General features: G+C 39.5%; 1 protein-coding gene across 1 annotated transcript in view; it reads left to right on the top strand.

Annotated features, from left to right (window-relative positions):
* The window catches only part of LAMC1 (laminin subunit gamma 1), a 116,588-nt gene extending 96,143 nt beyond the window's left edge, over nucleotides 1-20,445 (top strand). The window contains exons 16-28 of the mRNA XM_023640693.2: nucleotides 171-313; nucleotides 1,286-1,464; nucleotides 2,748-2,904; nucleotides 6,221-6,426; nucleotides 6,870-6,949; nucleotides 8,702-8,839; nucleotides 9,381-9,525; nucleotides 10,560-10,709; nucleotides 10,971-11,085; nucleotides 12,033-12,232; nucleotides 13,344-13,502; nucleotides 15,740-15,839; nucleotides 17,419-20,445. Coding sequence (XP_023496461.2) covers nucleotides 171-313; nucleotides 1,286-1,464; nucleotides 2,748-2,904; nucleotides 6,221-6,426; nucleotides 6,870-6,949; nucleotides 8,702-8,839; nucleotides 9,381-9,525; nucleotides 10,560-10,709; nucleotides 10,971-11,085; nucleotides 12,033-12,232; nucleotides 13,344-13,502; nucleotides 15,740-15,839; nucleotides 17,419-17,675 — 2,029 coding nt within the window. The 3' untranslated portion in view covers nucleotides 17,676-20,445. The remainder of the gene's footprint in view (nucleotides 1-170; nucleotides 314-1,285; nucleotides 1,465-2,747; nucleotides 2,905-6,220; nucleotides 6,427-6,869; nucleotides 6,950-8,701; nucleotides 8,840-9,380; nucleotides 9,526-10,559; nucleotides 10,710-10,970; nucleotides 11,086-12,032; nucleotides 12,233-13,343; nucleotides 13,503-15,739; nucleotides 15,840-17,418) is intronic.
* The last annotated feature ends 2,182 nt before the right edge of the window (nucleotides 20,446-22,627 follow it).

A 22,627-nucleotide genomic window follows, 5' to 3' on the forward strand; every position in this document is an offset into this window, starting at 1 on the left:
AGGTTCTGAATAGAACTCATGAATATTACTTGAACTTCATAGAATGTTAAGAGATTAGAAACATCCTGTTTTCTAACGCAAATTACATCAGTCCTATGCTGAGAGAAAAAAAGCAAGTTTGCTTGAAGTCTGTTTTTCTTACCTGAGAAATGTCACGTGTTCATTTTCAGGTGTGACTGCCATGCTTTGGGTTCCACCAACGGGCAGTGTGACATCCGCACTGGCCAGTGTGAGTGCCAGCCTGGCATCACCGGTCAGCACTGTGAGCTCTGTGAGGTCAACCACTTTGGCTTTGGACACGAAGGCTGCAAACGTAAGGGGTGTTGGTGGCGTAGAACTCTAAGTCTCCCCTAATTCCGGTTAGAACCGTAAGTCCAGGAAGGAATTTGGCAGCCTCAGTCTAGCCACACGGCTTAGAGTCAGGGCTGTACCCAAACCATCATAGATGCGTTATTTGATGAAACTCTGGGGATTGAGAGCTTCTCTGGTTTCTTTGCAACCACTTTATTTACATCTTCTTTTATAGTGCTTCTGATTTTTTATTTTTTCAGTCTTTTGTTTTTCAAAAAAAAATCTCCCTTTGATTACTGAGCCTTCCCACTGTGCTTAATGAAACTTTTTTATTGATCGCATTCTTAATGCAGATAATGAAACAGTGAGAGATTCTGCTCACAATGTGTTTGTTGACTTACTGGCTGCAGTTGCTTCCCACCCTTGGGGCCCTTTTGGTACGGTTACGTATAAACATCTGCTGCTTCTTGGCATAAACACTTGCCTGGAATTAGGCCTCAGAATAGTCTGGGGTTTTGCTTTCTGAATTCCTTCATTTCTCCTGTGGAATGTAGCATAAGTCATTGACTCAGTTCAGAGAACAAAGGGAGTAAACAAACTATAAAATAATGCAAAATAAGCATTAGCATTTGGGTTTTCTAGTTCCTTAGTGAGAGGGAATATTAAACAGTAGAGAAATGAAGGTAGAGGTGAGTTCTTGAAGTGTACAGAAAGGGCACTGATTGGTTTACTAGACTAATTTCTATAATTATTAAGTAGGATGAAATGTGCCCCCTCCAAAGGATGCACATTTTACTTTAAAACTTACTTTTGATTAAAATATTTGTCTTCTCTTTTAAGCGGACTTAACCATTTAAATTCTCATAAATCAGCTTGTTTTTCAAAAAATGTCTACTCACCATGATAGTACAGTCAGCTTATTGATATCAGTCTGAATTACAAGAAAATGTCCTGTTCCTTCTTTTTCTTATGTAATTTTCCCTTCATTCTGCAGCCTGTGACTGTCATCCTGAGGGATCTCTTTCACTCCAGTGCAAAGATGATGGTCGCTGTGAATGCAAAGAAGGTTTTGTGGGAAATCGCTGTGACCAATGTGAAGAGAACTATTTCTACAATCGGTCTTGGCCTGGCTGCCAGGAATGTCCAGCATGTTACCGGCTGGTGAAGGATAAGGTAAGCTGTCAACAGTGCATGCATGCATTCATTCAGCAATGGGCACTTGCTGTGTGCTAAGCTCTAGAAAAAAATGGTGAACAAGATAGACACAGTCCCTGTTCTCAAAGACTCGTGTTCCACTTGAGAGACAAATAATAAAAATTAAAGAAAGAAATACTGAGATAAGTGCCAGAAAGAATACAAACAGAGAATAACTGAGGGGAACTACTTTATATACGGCCTCTCTAAGGAAATTCATTTAAGGTGAGAACTTAAGGATGAGAAGAGCAAGCCAAATGAGAAGTGATGGGTAGGCTGTTCCATGCAGAGGGAACAAAGGCCTCGAAGCTGGAGGGTGTCTGGAGCCTGATGAAGGAGTGGTTTGTGATAAGACTGGAGAGGTTGGTAGAGATAGCTTTTGTTGTACCATGTTGACCATAGTAAGGAATTTAGATTTTATTCCAAATCCAATAGGAATGCAATGAAGAGTTTTAAGCTAGGAGATCCAGTTTATATTTTAAGAAGAATGCTTTGACTGCTATGTGAAGAATGATTGTTAGGAGTGGGGCCAAAGCTGAAGCGTAGACTGGGTTGGTTAAATATGTGTGTTTGCAGGGGCACGGCATTACAGGGGACGAGGATAGGGAAAGAGGAATCAAGGATAGATCTTGGGTTTTTTGCTTAAGGTGGCTGGAGGCATTATTTATCGAGATGGAAATGACTTGGAACAGATTTAAGAGACAAAATCAAGAGTAGGGTTTTGGAGGTAAAGTTGAGATACCTATCAGAGAGCCAAGTGGAGATATCAAGAAGGTAATCTAAAATGCAAGAGAGGAGTCAGAACTGGAGAATCATCTGCGTAGAGTGTTTAAAGTCAAAGGAATGGGCCTGGAAGTTTTTCTTTTGTTCAGACTCCTTTTTTTTTTTGGTGAGGAAGATTGTCACTGAGCTAATATCTGTGTCAGTCTTCCTCTTTTTTATGTGGGACACCACAACAGCACAGCTTGACAAGCAGTGCTAGAGCCGCACCTGGCATCGCAACTGCTAATCCCAGGCCACCATCGTGGAGCATGCAAACTTAACTGCTATGCCACCAGGCCAGCCCTAGTGTTTGTTTTGAAGCTAGAGAAATAAAGAAAAACTACTCATGCTCTCTGTTTAAAAATCAACATACATAGAGTGTATAGACCTACATATTTATAGAGTGCTCCTTTGATTATTATTCCTGCAGAAAGTACAATTGAGTTCTTCAGGAATATTTGTATGTCCTACGTTTCCTTTTCTTCCTTCCTTATGTTTAGGTTGCTGATCATCGAGTGAAACTCCAGGAATTAGAGAATCTGATAGCAAATCTTGGAACTGGGGATGAGATGGTGACGGATCAAGCCTTTGAGGACAGACTAAAGGAAGCAGAGAGAGAAGTTATGGACCTCCTTCGTGAGGCCCAGGATGTCAAAGGTACGTATGGTTAAACAGTGGGTAGCTTCTGGGAGACGGGCCACTCTTTAGATGTGGCTCCTAATTCAAGGTTAATTAGTATGGTTTTATAAAACTCTCTCAATTTTTAAACCATTTGTAGAATATGGATCATTTTACATTTTAAACAATATATAAAAATTCAAGAACTCGTCAACTTAGTGTTTTAAGATATAGTAAGCATAAAATAATTTTCCCAACACATCAAAAACTATTAGATGTTAAAATTCCAAGCGTTTTATAAATCTCTTCCATTATAGTGTTTTAAAATAGTTTTAAAAAAATCATCAAAGGTATGCATTTCGAGTGTGTGTTACTGTAAGTAGAAAATTTGAACTTTGATTTTTTTTATCATTCTAGTGAGTGAGAATTTATTTTACGCACCGCTTTAGTTCCTTAGAGAGGACTCTCATAAGGAAGAATTGTGGTCTTCAAGTGTTGACTGAACAGCTAGCTACTAAATATATAACACTCAGTATCTATGAAAGTAAAGATTAGAAATTAGTGCCTACTTATGAAATTTTCTGTCTTAGAGAACAAATGTGCTAATACTGTTATATAGAAGTATATATTTTATGTATTGTGTGCGTATTTAATCTCCTTTGCAATTAGATCAGTCCTCTGTACGTTAGCTGATGACACTGATGATAAGCAGAAAAGGGGTTGACTTAAGATTTAGAAAATTTATTTTAAAATACTTTATTGTCTTTAAAAGAACCTGAGGTTTTAAAACTTTGAAAGTGAAAAAGACGCGTTATTTTAAATAATTTACTTGCTTTTTAAATCACTTTAAAATTTTATTATTTCTTATTCTCTGGTTAAGCTTTTTTTCTAAATGTGGGCAAGTCCTTTTCTGCACTTACTGAGTGCCTGTAGTACGCCCAGCATTGTGCTAAATGCCAATAATGAAGAGATGCCTGAGACACTGCTCCTTCTCTCAGGATGCTCCCCCTCTGGCCCAGGTCACTTTCGTTTGGGGGCTTTGTGTCATTGAGATCCAGGTGTTCACAGACAGTCACAGTGAATGTGCATTAATGTTAGTACATGTGGGACCCCAGTATTCGACTTCCCTATTGAGTTGATGAATCTGTATCCATTTAGAGTTAGAGAAATCTTCCTTTCAGAGTACAGGTCAACAAAAACTAAATATGTTGCTTATTTCTTATTGTAAATATCCCTAATATATAGAATTTTGATTTTATAAAATTATTGAAGTAGAGGAGGAGGTAATTGGATGCATCTCGTTTTGGCCAGTATGTTTGCTTTTTATTTGAGAGTCTAGAAATCATTTTATGAGGTAAGTTTTTAGAAATTGAAAAATAAAACGAGAGGTCAATAGCTTACATTAGCTTTAGGAGTTTGTATTTTGTTTTGGTTCTTGGTACCTTTTAAGTCTTATAGCATAGATTAAGAAGAATTTAAATGTTTCCTGTTCTATATAAACAATAGTGGTTTTTTTAGGATGTTCATTTTTCAGCAACAACTTTTGACGTATGTCTTTCCATTACGGTAATGCATTCTCTTGTAACAACAAATTCATGTCTGTCCTGCCATATACACTGAAGAACTGAATGTGGCATTTAAGTGCCAGTCAGTCCACCTGAGAGACGGAGTTTGGCACGCAACTCTGGTGCCAGCACCATCAGTAGGTGGGCGTAGTCACGGGGTGAGAAAGGAAGGGTCAGCCAGCACTGCCATTCATCTAAGCCCCACATCTCGGGGCAGCCCCAGTCACTTCTAGCTCTTTTCGGCCACAGTGACTACCTGCTTTCCTCTGCCCAAGCAGGTGATTCTGTTGGACAGAAGCTCTGATAGGAGTCATGGCCATCATACCTCCCCTCCAGCAACCTGAGGGGTGGGGAGCATAGTGGGCTGCTCCTTCTGATAGCTTTGGGAGCACCATAGTGAAGCTGGGTTGAAATCCATTCCTACTAAGACCAGATTCGTGAAGTTCTTGGCTGATCTTTCCTACTTAGGTTCAATCTAGCCAAGAATAAAAATATCGTCATAATGATTTATCTTTTCAGATTATCCTGTCTTTTTACTTGCAGTTTAAACTTGGGTTTATTCTGTAGCTTTGAAAGAAGACTACATGATGCAATTACATCTTGCTGTTAGACACTTGGCATTGAAGGCATTTGAAGTGATCTTACCAGTTAGGTCATCTATACTATTTTCACATACTATTGTGTCTCTAAAGAACTGGCCAGAGAGATCCGTATCTTGAAGGTCTCAAGAGAAGGGGCTTCCATAACTTCATTGGCTGCTTATGCTTCCTAAATCTGAATGATTTTTCCATGATTTCACCTTGTTTTTATCTTTTGTATTTCCTTAAAAATGTTCTTAAATATCTTAAAAATCTATCAAAAAATTGTTTAAGTAATCATCCAGTCAGGCCCACTGTGTATAGTTAGGCAAGAGTTTTGCAGCACACCAACTTTGCACGTGTGTTTGGTGGCCCTACTTACAAGTTGCTATTTTCCAAACTTGTATTCGTCTTTATTGAGCTTAACTTTGACCTGTCATCTCTTTTACATTCCTTGGAAAATTTAGATGCCAATATTAAGCATCATGCTGAAATAAGAACTGGTCAATTTTGAATAGGACTGACTTATGGTTCTTGTATATTAATATAACTGAATGACATGAGAATTTTAATGATGACAATTATATTTGCATGAGCTTGTATTTATCTCTTGGTTTATTAGGACCCAGGATTGAGGTTTAAGTTGAATGGGCGTAATTAATAACAATTTGAAGAACTGTTCAAAAGCAGAAATCAATTTGAAAGAAATTACATGAATATGCCAGGGAGTGAAGGGTGGCAGCAAGAGTTTGTTTAGTTTAAAATACAAAATGAATTTAATTTGCCATACTTGAGCATCTGTTTTGAATGTAGTTTTTTCCCAGTTTAGAAAAATGTCCAGTTCTTAGAACTGGTAGTGCTTTTAATAACATTGCGTTTTTGTGACTAAATCTGTCATGCACTTGAATATCAATTTTTCCTTCATCAGGCATTTCTTGGGTGTCTTCTCTTGGCCAGTCACCATATTAGGCTGGGGATGTAGTGATGAAGGAGGAGCTCATAGTCAAGTGGGACAGACAGGCACACAGTGTAGCCATGGAGGTACTACTGGGCACAGTAAAGGCTGACCAGGTCTGCTGATGGGCTTAGGGAAAACTGGTCAGAAAGATGCTGTGTTTGGAAGCATAAAGAGAAGTGGTGCCTAGGATTTCATATGAGGTATGTCCCCCACTTCAGATAATTTATGGACTTTCTTCTGCAATGCCATTGCAGATGTAGACCAAAATCTGATGGATCGCCTCCAGAGAGTGAATAACACCTTATCTAGCCAAATTAGCCGTTTACAGAATATCCGGAATACCATTGAAGAGACTGGAAACTTGGCTGAACAAGCACGTGCCCGGGTAGAAAGCACAGAGCAGTTAATTGAAATCGCATCCAGAGAACTGGAGAAAGCAAAGATTGCTGTTGCCAATGTGGTGAGTGATTGCAAAGGTCTGAGGTAGGGGTAGGGGGAGTCCCTTGGTAACGTGTAGCAAGTCTGTTAGCAGTGGAGTGCTTCTTCAGCTAAATCAACTCCTTGTGTCTTTTTGTCTCTAAGCATGGAGCAAGAAAGCCACATTGCTCATAGTTGTCATGAAATAGTTATCATGAACTGGGTAAAAACCAAAGGACAATCTGGGTCCTTTCTCTAGCTTTCTTCCTTCTATGAAAGCAGTGAATTTAGGCTTTCTTTATCCTTTATGGAAAATAGAAATAGTCTGCAGTCAAGGATGCTGATATTAAGTAAAAGTCTCTGAAATTAAGGAGGGGCCTTCTTTTTGCTAAGTAATGCTAATGAAAATTTAGTTTTGACACTTGCTTTATTAAACTTAAATAATTCAGTCCTTTGAGATTAGCGCTTTGTTTATTTCCTCTGAAGTCGATCACTCAGCCAGACTCTACGGGGGACCCAAACAACATGACTCTTTTGGCAGAAGAGGCGCGAAAGCTTGCTGAACGGTAACCTCCAGACAATGGTTAAGTTATGGCTGTCCTTGTGGTGTTTACGTGTCATCTTATTCTATACCCACAGACACTTTCCACAGAACCCACTTTTGCAAAGTTTGCTCTCTTTTCTGAAATGTTACCAGCTAAATGTACTCTTTTCTTCCCTTTACTTTGAAATTAAAATATTTACTTTGAATATTAGAATATGATGGTTTAGAGGGAAGTTAGATTTGCACATCTCAAAGAAAACCATAACATTTTTAGATTTTTAATTTTGAAAACTTAAAGTTAATAGTTAACTGTAAGAAGTTCAGTACAATTTATTATTTTTTTAAATTTTTAACAAAAATGTGTAGTTTTCAAGTTTCAATAGAGAACATTTACTGGCCCATAGTACTTTTGAAAATCAGCGAAAGAGAACAGACCATTTTATTACTGACTTTTTTATTAAGTGTAAGGTAATTTCTTAAGAAGACTTTAAATTGTGGAGGGCATCAAGTTAAAAAAGATTTTTTTAAATAAAATTACTAGAATATTGGCTCCATGAGGGCAGGTATTTTTGTGTGTTTTATTCACTGCAGAAGTCCCAATGCCTGAAACAGTCTGGCATGCACTAAGTACTCAATAAATGTTTGTTGAAAGCATTGCAGAACAGCTAGTAAACCTCATGGCTGTAGGGTGCTTAGGAAAGCCTGATGTTAGAATTTTAACCTCAATGTCCAGAGCAATTACGTTGGCTTCTTGCTTTAACTGGTGCTCCTTTTCTGTTCTTTGTAACTGTAAATGTGTAAACTGTGTAATTTAGTTCATAGAACATTCATGATTTCAAAGCCAGATTTTCTGATTAAAAGAAGACAGCTGAAAACATTATGGAAAGCTCCCAGGAAAATTAGGTCTTGGAGAAAAATTAATTCTGGTGTACTTCATAAATGAATTTGGAAGGAAAGTTTATCATACCAAAAAGAATGGCCACGTATTGCAGCACGACAATGTAATATGAAATTTTAGAGCTAAAAAAAAACCTTAGCAGTTACCCAGCTAAAATGCATTATTGGGCTGGAGTCCCTGTTGACACGTTCCTTGCCATTTGTTGTTGAGTTGCTTTTCCTGGCCAGTGATTAGGTTCTGTGTGAGAAATCTGAATATCAAAGCTATTTCAAGACTACATAGTGACTGAACCAGAGTAGTGATTAAAGATTAGCTCTGGGATTTATGTTTATGACTAGATAAATGAGTTCTTGCTAACATAAATGGTTTTTTATATCAATTACTCTTAAATAACTATATTTAAAAGTAATTTTGCGGGGGTTAGCCTGGTGGCATTAGTGGTTAAGTTCACGCGCTCCACTTCAGTGGCCCAGGGTTTGTGGGTTTGGATCTCAGGCATGGCCCCACACACCGCTCATCAAGCCATGCTGTGGCAGCGTCCCATATACAAAATAGAGGAAGATTGGCACAGATGTTAGCTCAGGGACAATCTTCATCACAAAAAAAAAGTAATTTTTTGAAGAAATGTAAAACATTTGCCCCCATAAATTTTATACCATTAATTTTCTTGGAAAATAACGTTTTCTCAGATTACAGAATGCTGTTTGTAAACTCAGCCCCACTGAAATGATTGCAAAATTCCAGATTTTCCAGTATTTGTAGAACTCTGCCCACATTAGTATATGTATATATAATAAGCTAAGCATTACCTAAATGCTTTTTCTTTCTCTATTAGATGGTTCTGTTTCATGGTTTATTTGTTCTTTTGTTATACAGCCATAAACAAGAAGCCGATGACATTGTACGAGTGGCAAAGACAGCCAATGAGACATCAACTGAAGCGTATAATTTGCTTTTGAGGACACTGGCAGGAGAAAACCAAACGGCATTTGAGATTGAAGAGCTTAATAGAAAGTGAGTGTAATTTAAAAATGGCTTGTAGCCCTTCAGTTGTTCTTGTAAATAACACCAGTTCAATGAAAAATTAAAGGGTGGTTGATTCAGGGCATGCATTCATGCAGTAAGATTCTTTTGTTAATCATGCTTTTGCAATGGCACAGTAATTAGAACACAGGATGTAGAGCCATCAAGATTTTATTTGATCTAATTACTCTAGCTGCAGAGAATGGAAACAAGACTAGCCATGATCCTTAAAATTCTGCATAAATGAAAAAAGAAGATAAAAAAATCATAAAATAGAGAAAATATACTTGAGTTACAAATATTTAAAAGGTATCCAAAATAAAAAAGTATATGGTAAACCGTATGTTATAAATAGAAGTAATGAGATGAAATATAAGTTTAAACTGTTGGTATTAAGTAATAGCATTTTCATATAGTGTTTTCTTTGAGGTTTGGAAATAGTCACAGTGATTTAAACTAGAATGAACCTGGTTAACATTAAGATGCTAATAGCAACTAACTTTTCCATTAAATCATGTCTTTTGTGCCTTAGGTATGAACAAGCAAAGAACATCTCAGAGGATCTAGAGAAGCAAGCTTCCCGAGTACACGAGGAGGCCAAAAGGGCTGGTGACAAAGCTGTGGAGATCTACGCCAGCGTGGCCCAGCTGACTCCTGTGGACTCAGAAGCGCTGGAGGTATGGGCTGGACAGCCTGTATGCAGAGGGCTCTGCTGTCACTGCCATCACCCATCCACAGTCCCCACCCTCACCCCCAAACACACACACACCCCTCACGGTCTGGGTGAGAGCTGTTCTCACTAGATAGCTGCAGCTGTCACTAGCACCCACCTCCTCTGTCCTCCTACTTACTCCCTGGTAAAGCTGAGTTCTATTTTAGATATGTTCATAGACCTTATGGAGGTAAAGAATCCTCTGACTATAAACATTAAATCTCAAAGACGACTTTAGTGATATGCATAATCACTCCTAAATCTTTAATATAGAGATCCAAATTATAATATATCTGGATTAATTAAAGCAGATTACAGCTAGACCCTTACTCCCAGGCACTATCTGCTTAAGAATGAGAAAGAAATGAGGGGGAATGGTTTAAATGAAAGAACTGTATCAAGATGCCCTGGGGCAGGTAAAATATTTTGAGATTGGTAATATTTTATTTCATATGTACTCTCATCATGAACCCCCATACCAGGCTGAGTATAAATGATGTATTTTTTACATTAAACTTCAAATTTGTTAAGTTTCACTTCTTACATCTGAGGTGTGGACTTGATTTTTACCATACAGGTTTGGGTCTCTTCAGACATGTACATACTGTGTGATTCCACGTATATGAAACTTGAGACTAGGCAAAACTAATCTATGATGATAAAAACCACACCAGTGGCAGCTGTATTGTTGGAAAGATGGGTGTGGAAATTGAGTGGAAAGAGATGCAAGGGAATTTCCTGGGGTGGAAATATTCTGTATCTCGATTGGGGTGTTGGTTACAGGGGTAAATATATTTGTCATAACTCATCACACTAAGCACTGGGCATTTCACTGTGTGTAAAGTACACCTCAGTTTTTAAAAAAGAATCCTTAAAACCTTGACCTGCACTGTTCTTTCAAAAATACCTATTGAATGTTAAATATAATTGAGTTATTAAGCTTCCTTTTTCATCAATTTATTTTCTCTAAAATGTAATGATTTTAATTGCTTTTCTCAGAATGAGGCAAATAAAATAAAAAAGGAAGCTGAGGATCTGGACCGTCTGATTGACCAGAAGTTGAAAGATTATGAGGATCTGAGAGAGGACATGAGAGGGAAGGAACTTGAAGTAAAGAACCTTCTGGAGAAGGGAAAGACTGAACAGCAGGTTGGTTTGATATGTAGGTTGCTTCATTTCTTGAGGCAGAATTTGAAACTGTCCAAGTGGAAGCTGTGTCTGTCATGTCACCACAGTTGCAGAAACAGCAAACCACAAGTATTCAGAGGAGGGCCTTACGTGGGATGCCCAGGCCCAGCTGGCTGTGTGCTGGCATGTCTCAGCGTGGTGGCTTAGGGGTGCCTGGCCTCTTAGGAGAGAGAAGGGATTTACCCTGGAGGGTTTGTCCTCTGATCTGCCATGTGTTTGCAGACTGCTGACCAGCTCCTAGCCCGAGCTGATGCTGCCAAGGCTCTTGCAGAAGAAGCTGCTAAAAAGGGACGAAATACGTTACAAGAAGCCAATGACATTCTCAACAACCTGAAAGGTATGAAAGGGTCAAATAGGATAAATTTGTATGCTTCCTCCATTAGGGTGATTTCCTTTTTTTTTTTATTTTAAAAAAAATTTTACCATGTGACTTTCTGAACATACACAATGTGAAAGATAATAGTATAAAAAATCCCATATACCTCTCATCCAGATTCGACAGTTATGATTTTTACTACACTTACTTTGTCCCCCAACACCCACCCTACTTTTTTTGTGCTGAAGCATTTCAAAGAGGAATCCCAGAGCTCATGTCGTTTTACCCCTGTATTCCTCAGTATGAAAACCACAAAAAGGGAATTTTTTTTATGTTAGGATAATTCATGTAACCAAGATATGCCTATTTAGCTGACTTATGTTGATAAATGGAGATTATCTTTAATTTTCTCTGCCAGTTGCATCTCAATCTTTGTGTTTCTTTCCTCACCCAAGATAAAAAAGAAAGGTGCTCACTTCAGTGTGCGGCCCTGGACTCCGCTCTGATAAAATTGCCGTAGGTTCTATAAACATGGAAGCCTTGCAGGACAGTGGTTGAATGTGTGGACTGTGGTGTCAGTGGGATTCAGTCAGAATCCCTGATCCATCTCTTGTGTACTGTGACTCCTTGGGGAAATCGTCTGCCTCTTCAATCCTCAATTTTCACACATATAAAATGATACAGGCCCTAAATACTGGTTGAGGTGGTAGTGATGACATCCTCAGTGCTCTGTGCAAAAATAAATTTTTCAAGTAAGAGTTTGCTTTCCAGAAACAGATGTTCATTCATCTGAATCTTCCGTGAAGGGCTGTGTGCTTTGTTCTTCTAGGATTTCAGTCCATGCTGTTTTTCGTTTTTCTCCCCTGACTTTCGTTGTTCATATAACAAAATCCCATTGCAGCTCCCTGAAGGGTCCCTTTTGGCTTGCCGAGAGTTTAGTTCACATGCATTCCTTGAACTTGTTACAGATTTTGATAGGCGCGTGAACGACAACAAGACTGCTGCCGAGGAGGCGCTCCGGAGGATTCCTGCCATCAACCAGACCATAGCTGAAGCCAACGAGAAGACAAGGGAGGCACAGCTGGCGCTGGGCAACGCTGCCGCCGACGCCACCGAGGCTAAGAACAAGGCCCACGAGGCGGAGAGGATCGCCAGCGCTGTCCAAAAGGTGTGCATTTCTCTGAAATAAAGTCTTTGCTCATAGATTTCTCTCACCATTGTCCACTTTCTTTCCAGACCCCAAAAAGCCTTTGCAATGTTTTTCCTTGACTCCAGTAAAATTATCTTAAACCATCCTCGTCGTTTATTATTTTTTTTACTCGGCGTTAGGATAGGTAACCACCTTGACTGAGGCGGGAGAATCATTGAAATCATCCTTTACCCTAAAATTTCTACCATGTCTCAGTGGCGGGGTCTGCGTTGTGAGGATGGAGATGGCTTCGGGGAGCCATAGAGCCCCCTCCCACCAAAAAGTCAGACTCTTCCTGAATAAACACAGCTCTTTGACATGGACAGTTGACATTTTTTTCAACCTTGCACAGAGTGCCAAGTCAGTACAACTTTCGAGCTGCTCTTTCAAGCATATTGCTGTATCTCAGCCCCACCTATTTAGTATTTCTGTAGCTGCCACTGCTAGGATTCTTTCTGCTCATCTTAAAGAATAATTTCTGTAGGCTGGCTTTTTCCCACTTGAAGGTCAATCTCATTGCTTTAGTTGAAGGGGAGATTGGAGCTGATTCTAAAATTATGTGTTCGAGAATCACACATTTTTTTAGTTTCTTTAGAACAGTTGGATTTTGGATTAATTATATTTTATAAAATACTCATATTTCAGGATTATGGTCTTTTTGTCCATTACGATAAACTGCTAAGTAGAACAAAACTAGCTTTGAATTTAAAAATTAACCAAATGAAAGAGTCTTAATCACTATGATGTGGTGGCAAGTGTACACGGTTTAAATGTTTATCATTTGCTAGCTGTATGACCTCAACTGAAAATGGCAATAATAGAACAGGAAGTTTTAAGGATTAAATAAGAGGATACAAATGAAAGTACTTTATAAAATATAAAATGCTATTATGTTAGGTGGTAATGTTATTTTTTTATTACTGCTGTTTGGAGCCCAAATAAGTAAGTCAACATATGGTATAAATTACTGCTATGTTCTTTCTGGGTTGTATTTTTTGAGCCATTTTACAGATTTTAAAAGGAGTGGGAGCATATTTTAGAAAAAGGAAAGCTTTTTTTTTCCATTAGCAATTGTTTGTTTTGTGCCTAGAATGCTACCAGCACGAAGGCAGAAGCTGAAAGGACTTTTGCAGAGGTTACAGACCTGGATAACGAGGTGAACAATATGTTGAAACAACTACAGGAAGCAGAAAAGGAGCTGAAGAAAAAACAAGATGATGCTGACCAGGATATGATGATGGCAGGGATGGTAAGTGATTCTGGCTTGTTTGCTCATAGGCAGGAAGTGAAGGGTGTTTAATCATAAAGATCCCCAACTTGTTGAGAAGAGTCTCTTTCATATTTCATTCATATTTCATCTTCTGTTTTTCATTGCATTTTCTGGTCAAGAATTGGGTTAGAACTTACATAGAAGACAAAGAATTTGGACTTTCTGCCAGGTTGTTGCACAATTGTCCTATCCCAAAGCTACTCTGAGTTAAAAGCAAAATGTTGTTTTACACATTTGAGGTTGTAGGACTTTTAAAAGTATGTATTTATATTTTTGAATGGGTAATTCATAGATGTTGTAAAATCAAAAAGGAATACCATGAAAAGTTAATTTATTTCCTACTCTTGTTCTCCCAACAACTTGCTCCCTCAAGGCAAAGATCAATTTCTAGTGTAAAAGGACGTTTTTGAAGATGACAAAACATACTAAACTTAATATCCAATTTAATCTTCCTTTTGTGATGATGTGTATACATAACACCGTTCGTAACAAAGTTGACTTGTGAATGCATGGCCCGACAAAGAACTAGGGTCCATTTTTCTGTTTTATGTTGTGTTTTGCTTTTGAAAGACTTTAATGGAGTCACAATGGAAATATTCCTTTCCAGTTTAGTCTGATTACAATCACAGTAATGACAGACGTGAACTTGTTTAATTGGGCACTTTCAGTGCAAGGAAGGGACGCTTCTTCCTCTCCTGCTAAAGAACAGACCCTTCGCTGTGGATTATTTTCTCCTGGGATGGAAAAGAGAAATACTAAGCCTATTAATCTAAGTAAAGAAGACTCGATAGAAATGATTACAGGAAGCCTTTCTATGCAAACACCTTATTTCATTGTGCTTTTTTGGGATTTGTGTGTGTGTGTGTGTGTGGATTGTCCTATTTTTCTGTAGCGAGGTATGGCTCAAGTCCAAGTTCCCATATAGTAAAAATATGTATTTCTCATTTGTGCTGAGGGTCTCTAGATTTCATTTTTAATATGGTTGTAGAAATGTTAGATTTAGAGCCTGTTGAAAGAGGAAAGGATATGTTCTTTATGGGCTTCCACAAAGGGTATGGATTCAATTCAAAGGGTGGAAAAAAGATTAATGTTTTTGTTCCTTTTGGTAAATAACTTCTAAGGAGCACAAAGCACTCTCACTTGCACTGTCCCAATTATATTTCTATCAACCCTGAAAGGTCAGCATTGGCCAATTGAGTCTGAACATATTTTTTGTAACAGAAAGAGTGAAGGCTTATGGTTGTTCTGGAAGAGGAGGCTGGAGACGACAGATTGAAGGCAGTAGTGTTGCTCTCAGCAGACCTTAACTAAGTCCTTGACCCTGCTCCTAGTATACTCGCAGAAAACCCTGTGAAGCCTCAATAAGAACAGCTGTGATCTGGACTGAGATTAATCATTTATTTGTGAAGGTTTTTTCCCTTGCTTTCTTTTTCTTTATTAAATTTTCACCTTGCTTCTATCAAAAATTTTGCATTGTCTTGACCCAAAAACTAGGCCAAACAATTATGTGGTAGGGAGCTCAAAGCCACTCATTTAGATCCTGACTGGATTTATTTGTGAAAGCATCTGTTTTCTGATATTTAGACATTTCCTCTTCCATTGCTGTTTCCTGTGACTCATGCACAGTGTATTTGTTCAGGTTTCATGGGATTTTCCCAAATATATTTACCTTTGGTTGACTTTTTAAGCGTAAATTGTATTACCCTAATTGGGGTCTGGGTGTGTGTGTGTGTTTGCAGGGGGGGAGGGAGTTACAGAAGAGTGTCACTTGATTATGAAAATTTCCTGAGAATAGGACATTTCTAATCAAGTCCCTAAGATGGTTCTGAAGGACATGTTTTAGTTCTAAAATGTAGTTTTTAGACTCATCCTTAAAAAATAACTTGTTTCTGCTTGATGGATTTTATTATGAATACATCTTCATGTGTTCCAGAGTAAAAAAAAAGGAGATAATATTGATTTGTGAAATACAAATACAGTCAGTGCAGGCAAACTGAATACCTGTTCATGACTATTAAATGAATTAAAAATAGTGACATCCTGAACATGAAGATATGACCAAAAAAAATTGAACGAGAGATTGTCTTTTCATGAGTTAGGGAAGGGGAAGGCATCTGGAAATTGGTTTTGTTGGTTCATTGGGGAAAAAATATTTCAAGAAGATGAGAACATACCATCAGGACTATTTGTGTCATTTATCCTTTTTACTTGTACAGGCTTCACAGGCTGCTCAAGAAGCCGAGATCAATGCCAGAAAGGCCAAAAACTCCGCTACCAGCCTCCTCAACCTTATTAATGACCTCTTGGAGCAGCTGGGTAAGTAGCCGTAGGGTCATTTTAGGCAGTCTCTGAATTCTCTGTACCATCCTTGGCATCTGGTGTAATTGACTCAAAGGCAGATGTTATAGTGTGAATATTGTGTGAACTGAATCATGACTTCAATAAACAAATACTGAGCAGATCCTTCCATGGAATCTGACCTGAGTATTGGAATCGGACCTTGGTCCGAGAACTTATAAAGTTTTGAAGATATGCTGCCAGCTGGGGTGGCCCATTTATGGTCGAGGTTTATGATACAGTTGAACAGTAATTGTTCTTAGCTCATCCTGCCAGCAGAGTGTCTTTAGAGGATTTAAAGTTGAAGGATTTCAATGATAGAATAAAAGAGCACTTTAAACTGGTGGTGACTTCACTGCCTGGAATTTTCTTCGTTTGCTAATTAAAGGATAATCTGATGAGGTGATGTTTTTATCCCATGAGAGAGAGAGAAAGCTTAAATTTTCAAGGAAATAGAAGCATACTGAAAAGCTCTTTTAATCCATTTTGATAGGGAGCAGCCTTCATTAGGGGACAGATGCACTTTTGTCACCAGCCTCCAGTATAAAGTGGTCATACTGTAGCCAGTACAGCCCTGGAGCAAGGCACTGTAGTCTCATTTGCTGGCCTTTAGAATTTGGTCAGTGTTTTGTTTGGGGGATGGGGGATAGTATATTTTTTATCTGTCTCAAATGTCAAGAATAATAAATTATGGCCTGCAGATGGATTTAAAAGTATGCTAGAAAGTATGCTTTTTGTGGCAGAAAGAGCTGAATTTTAAAGTTAGACTTGGGTTGGAATCTCACTTGGTTGCCTGTAAGCTGTGGAGTTGGGCAAATTCCTTAACCTCTGAGCATCGCTGATGTAAAATGGTCTCGTGGGCATTTAGTTAAGTACAGGATGCATAGAGTGCTAGCCGTTGTGTGGCTGTCTGCTTTCATTTATTATGGAAGCAATTCTTTTCAAAAGAACCTCTTTTTCTTGCTAATTTTAAAGTGAAGCTTTGCTGAAATTATTGTAGCATTTCAACCCTGGCCATTTCCGTAGGAGGGCAACTAATAGTGTCTGACTCCTGCGAGCAGGGCATGACTCCCAGAACTAACCCAGCTTCCCCGGAATCTAAAAGCTGTGGGTTTAGGATTCTAGCTTAAAGATTTTTATGTTCCTTACATGGCACTAACATGACTGACAGATTACATATATAAACATGAAAAAGGTATTAAATGTTACCAGATGACCTTCAAAACTTCAAGTGAGGCTTAAGGTCTGAAACATGGTAGCTGTGTATTTAGAAAACCTTTTACAAAAATCATTTTCTCAGAAAAAAACATCCAGCCCAATATTCGTTATACGCTGTGACCCATCCCCGCTGGGTTCAGTCAAGTGTTTGTACTTGGTTTGCATTGTGTACGCCCTTGTACGACATGAACAATCTGCAAGTCACATTTGCAGGCTGCTTTTGCATAGTGGCAGCTGCCGGGCTTCGTTTATAGAAAGGCTAGTGGAGGAACTTGTGGAGTGATGTTGTAATTCTTACTGAGTGCGTCTGTTCTCTTCTGTGTCCTTTCTGACTCTACAGGGCAGCTGGACACAGTGGACCTGAATAAGCTAAATGAGATTGAAGGCACCCTGAACAAAGCCAAAGATGAAATGAAAGTCAGTGATCTAGACAGGAAGGTGTCGGACCTGGAGAATGAAGCCAAGAAGCAGGAGGCTGCCATCATGGACTATAACAGAGATATTGAGGAGATCATGAAGGACATTCGCAACCTGGAAGACATCAAGAAGACCTTACCGTCTGGCTGCTTCAACACGCCGTCCATTGAAAAGCCCTAGCGTCTTCCTTTAGGGCTGGAAGGCAGCACCCCCCGACCGGGGAGCCATTGTGAGGCCATAGAGTGCCTTAACACAAAGATTACATTTCAGACCCCCACTTCTCTGCTGCTCTCCACCACTGTCCTTTTGAACCAGGAAAAGTCACAAAGTTTAAAGAGAAGCAAATTAAACAACGTGAATCGGGAACAAAGGGTTTTATCCAATAAAGTCTCTCTTCCACTTATGGCGCTCCCTTACCCACACTTTCCCTTCTGAGTTGTGTAAGGACGTGGCATCCTATGTCACTGTACAGTGGCATAAATACTTCGTGGGAACCATTGTATGCCAGGGCTGAGCAAGTAGCCCTCCCCTCCCAATGACACCAGCAGAACCTCCTCAGTCTCAACACTCTTGTTTCTATGAAGGAAAGTTTGGCTACTAATAGTAGCATTGTGATGGCCAGTATATCCAGTCTGTAGATAAAGAACGTGCGCCTGCATCTCCTGCCCCTGCTCCTTGTAAGCTAAAGAAAACAAACATCCTGTGCCAAAGGTATTGGTCGTTTAGAATGTCGAGAGCCATCATCAGTTGTTTTAGCTATTTTGAGTATAGGACACTGAGCCATCCACGGGTAAGGATGCAATTATTTATGACAGTCTCCAGGAGAATATGAGACTGCAGAAGTAGGTTGAACATTTTCTCAATTGTTAATAGTTGACTAGGAAGGTAAACTTTTTCCACATCTTTGGGCAGCTGATAATTTAAATCTGGATGGGCAGCTTGCACTCGCCAATAGACGTCTTTTGATATTCCTACAAATGGAATTTATTCAGAAGAAATAGGGATATGATAACCACTAAAGTTTTTTTCAAGATTAAACTAATTCTTAGAGCTTTTTTAGTATGTTACTCTTGGAACTAGTGTTATTATCTGACAGAGAACAGTCGGTCCCTAAGATCTTGACAAACAAAACAAAAGGTAAACAACCATCCTTGTCTTGGTCTTTTCTAGCAAAGGGATAAAATTTAGATGCAACTTGTATTGTCAGGTTACCATATATCCATTTTTCTTCCATTGGGGAGAGAGGAACCATTTGACCCTTTGCCTCAGTTTTCTTCTCATGTTCCCATCTTCTAGAATCCCGCAAACACATTGTTTGCCAAATCCTGGTGGCAAATACTTGCACTCAGTATTTCACACAGCTGCCAACACCATCTAGTTCCTGCACTTTGTGATTTAAACCCACTCTGAACCTTCCCTCTAAGTGTTGAGGGAAGAGGCTTATGTGGAGTTTCCTAGTGGGCTTCTCAACTTTTGATCCTCAGCTCTGTGGTTTTCGTTTAAGATCACAGTGTGACAATTCCCTGCCACACAACCCCTTCCTCCACCCAGTCCGCCTTCGAGATTCATGTATAGCCTTTAACACTATGCAACTTTGTACTTTGCGTAGCGGGGGGGAAGAAACTATTATCTGACACACTGGTGCTATTAATTATTTCAAATTTATATTTTTGTGTGAATGTTTTTTTGTTTATCATGATGATAGAGTAAGGAATTTATGTAAATATGCTTGGTCCTCTTTCTAGAATGGCACTGTCCACTTTTTCACTCCATTTTTCCTCTTCACTGGCATGATGTGTCTGCATACCTCCTTCCCTTCCATCTGCAATTCTTCGGATTGTGTTTGTTCCCCATTGCTTTGCTCTTTGCCTTGTGTTTGCAGCATGTCCATTCTCTAACACTAGTGTCAACCTGCTTTCCTCCACACACAGCCACTATACAGAGGTACCTAGAACCCTCTTCCGTTGTGCTCATGGTGATCCTAAACTGCAGCACGAGGTTGTTCTCAATGCCTGCTCCAGAGCAGGAACGCCAGGTTGACAGGATAGGGTGAAATTAGGAAATTTTGCCAAAGGGTATCTTTGACATCAATGTGGATCTAGCCGGGAATGAGCTAGAAATGCCCTTTCTGGCAGTTATTTGAGCTGGATGGGTCAAGTCTATAAGGAAGGGCATCAGGGATAGGCTACATGTAGGTAGAGTGGGAGAGGTGGTGGAACTTACTTCTTGCCCTTCCATTTCCTCCTCACATACCGGAGTTGGCTACAAGTGTCTTGACGTGGCATACCTCTAAGCTTTCACTCTTTGCTTCTCTCAGGGCTCTTCTGCTGTCCCAGGAGGCATGGCTCTTTCTTGCCAAGTTTTCACATCAGTGTTTCCTAGCTAGTTCCTCTTGCTAAGTGGCCACATCCTAACAGAGACATTTTGGTCAAGGTTGCAGGAAAAGGACTGAAGATAGATTGCCAGGGTAGTTTTCCATCTAGCCTCTGGGTCAGGTTCACTCCAGTAAGTCTTAGGCCACGGGGAAATTTCTTGGTTTTGTTGGTTTTTTTTGCTTTTCTCCTCCATCTGTATGGTGTATTTTTAAACAGAATTTTATTTTTAAAATAAAAATTCTTTATAAGACGATACCTTAATTACACTCCTGCAATATTGCCATTATTTTATTGTATAGTTCCAGTTATCTGTATTTTATGTGATAAAATTGACAGGGTGGCTGCTGCAGAATGCTGGGTGTCACAGGGAACATACACAGCTGTTCCCTGGAATTTTTCCTTTTAATTCCAACTGTGGCCCTTTTATATGTGCCTTCACTTGAGCTGTTTGCCTTAATCTCTACAGTCTTGCTCTCCAGGGTGGTGAAGAAAATGCAACACTCGGCATTTTTTATGTTAAAAAAAAAAAACCAGTATTTTATTTATAATAAAATCTGAATATTTGTAACCCTTTATATTTGATGTGTCCTGAGTCTGGTACTGGGGACAGAAGATGTTTTGAAAGGTATGATGAAAGGGAAGCTGCTCATGTGGCTTCTTTGGGTTACTTGTTTTCTTGAGAGCAATCCGATATGTGTGTATGTGTGTGTATATTTATATATATAATTTTTTTTTTTACCCTTCTCAGATTGGGATACTTTTGTATATATAGTCCAGAGGTTGGCAAACTTTATCTGTAAAGAGCTAGAGTATAAATACTTTAGGCTTTACAGGCCATATATTCTCTGTTACAACTTCTCTGCTGTTGTAGCAGGAAACCAGCCGTGGACAATATGTAAACAAATGAGTGTGGCTGTGTTCCAAAAAAACTATTTACAAAAACAGGCCATGGGCCTCTGGGCTGTAATTTACCAGACCCCCTGGTGTAGTTTTAATACTTGATTAATGACTACTGGGGCCTATTTTTAAATTATTTGGGCTTTGTAAACTAGCAGATGTATGTAAAAAGTTGTCTTTCCACCTCTTAAATATGCACATGTCTTTGGCTAAAGGTAGTTTCTTCAGATGATGAGAAACACTTTCAAACATATAATGGAATAAAAAGGGAAAGTGAGTGAGTCATGTGCTGGACCAGCAGGCCAGAAGGAGCTAATTGTCTTCACCCCATCTGGGAGGCTGACCCAAGTGGAGTAACCTGAGGCCAGGTGAGGAGTTCTGGAACTACAGAGACAGCAGAAAGGCATTGATTTACTCTTCGGTGCTCTGTTTATAGCCCCGAGTCCCTGTGGATGACGTGCCACCTTCCCAGTCTTATAAATCATTATAACTACCATACCTGTAAAGAAGAACCTGAACTCGTCAGACTTCCTCAGAGAGAGCTTTAGAGGGCACTAGTTACTAGCTTTCTTACATACCCTATTCTTAACCCATTTGTAGGATCTGATTCAGATGCAAATATATCTCCTTTGTAGTTGCTGTCTCAGACTGATGAGAGATTTTTCAAGTGGCTCCTATTTTATTTCAGTCAGCAGTTTCTCCAAAATTGGTGTCGGCATAATATGATTCAAAGTATTGCCAAACATTTCCTCCTTAAATAAGCATTCTAGCTCCCTCATAAATCTGAATTCACCAGCCCCACTCCATTAGGCTTAAAATGGAATTTCTGAAGAAGACCCCTGGCACCCAGGGAGTCATGAAGTGGAAAAGCAGTGGCACCTTACTAAGGTGAGGAAGGACAGAGCCTCTCCAGGCCCATACCTTACAGAAACAGAACAGAGACAATTGTAAATGGCCGGTAATTTTGCCTGTTCACACTAAGCAGGTTTAAATGAAGTGAGTATTAATAGTTGGAGTGAAAAATAAGAAACTTTGTAGTAAGTAATCTATCAGAGGCTCCACTGGTCCAGGGGTCATCAACGAGAGTGCTTTATATTTGTATTGAGTCTGCTAGAATGATTATACCTGCTCTCCATGAATAAGTGAAATTCTACATAAAAATCAAATGTGTGCTGGGGCCGGCCCGCGGTCAAGTGGTTAAGTTCTCGCACTCAGCTCAGGCGGCCCAGGGTTTTGCTGGTTCAGATTCTGGGCACAGACATGGCACCGCGCATCAGGCCACGTTGAGGTGGTGTCCCACATGCCACAACTAGAAGGACCTACAACTAAAAATACACAACTATGTGCTGGGGGGATTTGGGGAGAAGAAGAAAAAAGAAAGAGAAAAGAAGATTGGCAACAGTTGTTAGCTCAGGTGCCGATCTTGGAAAAACAAAAAATCAAATGTGTGCTTAAGAAAGGGAAACATTTAGCGGAAGTCCAAAGAAAAGCTAAAAAATCCCTGATTTGGAATTCAAATAGGAGAATCCTCAACATTTCAAGTGTTGTTGTAACACCATGTCTTTGCTTTAACTCCTCTCTGTCTAGAATGCCCTTTCTTTCCCTTCCCAGTACAGGAGAGCCTGAGGTCAAGGTGTCACCTCCTTTGTTGAAATTGGCCGATCCTTCCTTGTGTCCGCCACCGCTTCCTGCCTTGTACTGGCTGCTAGCGTGGCCTTTGGACACGTGTTAATTGATCAGGTGTCTCTCAACCACCTTTCCACTCACCTCCCTCCCTCCCCAAGGTCCAGGTCTGGTTTATTCATGTCCACATCCTCAGGGCAAGGAGGCAGACACTAGTCGCTCAGGTTGTCTAAACGT

The sequence above is a fragment of the Equus caballus genome, chromosome 5 (assembly GCF_041296265.1).
Source record: "Equus caballus isolate H_3958 breed thoroughbred chromosome 5, TB-T2T, whole genome shotgun sequence".
NCBI lineage: Eukaryota > Metazoa > Chordata > Mammalia > Perissodactyla > Equidae > Equus > Equus caballus.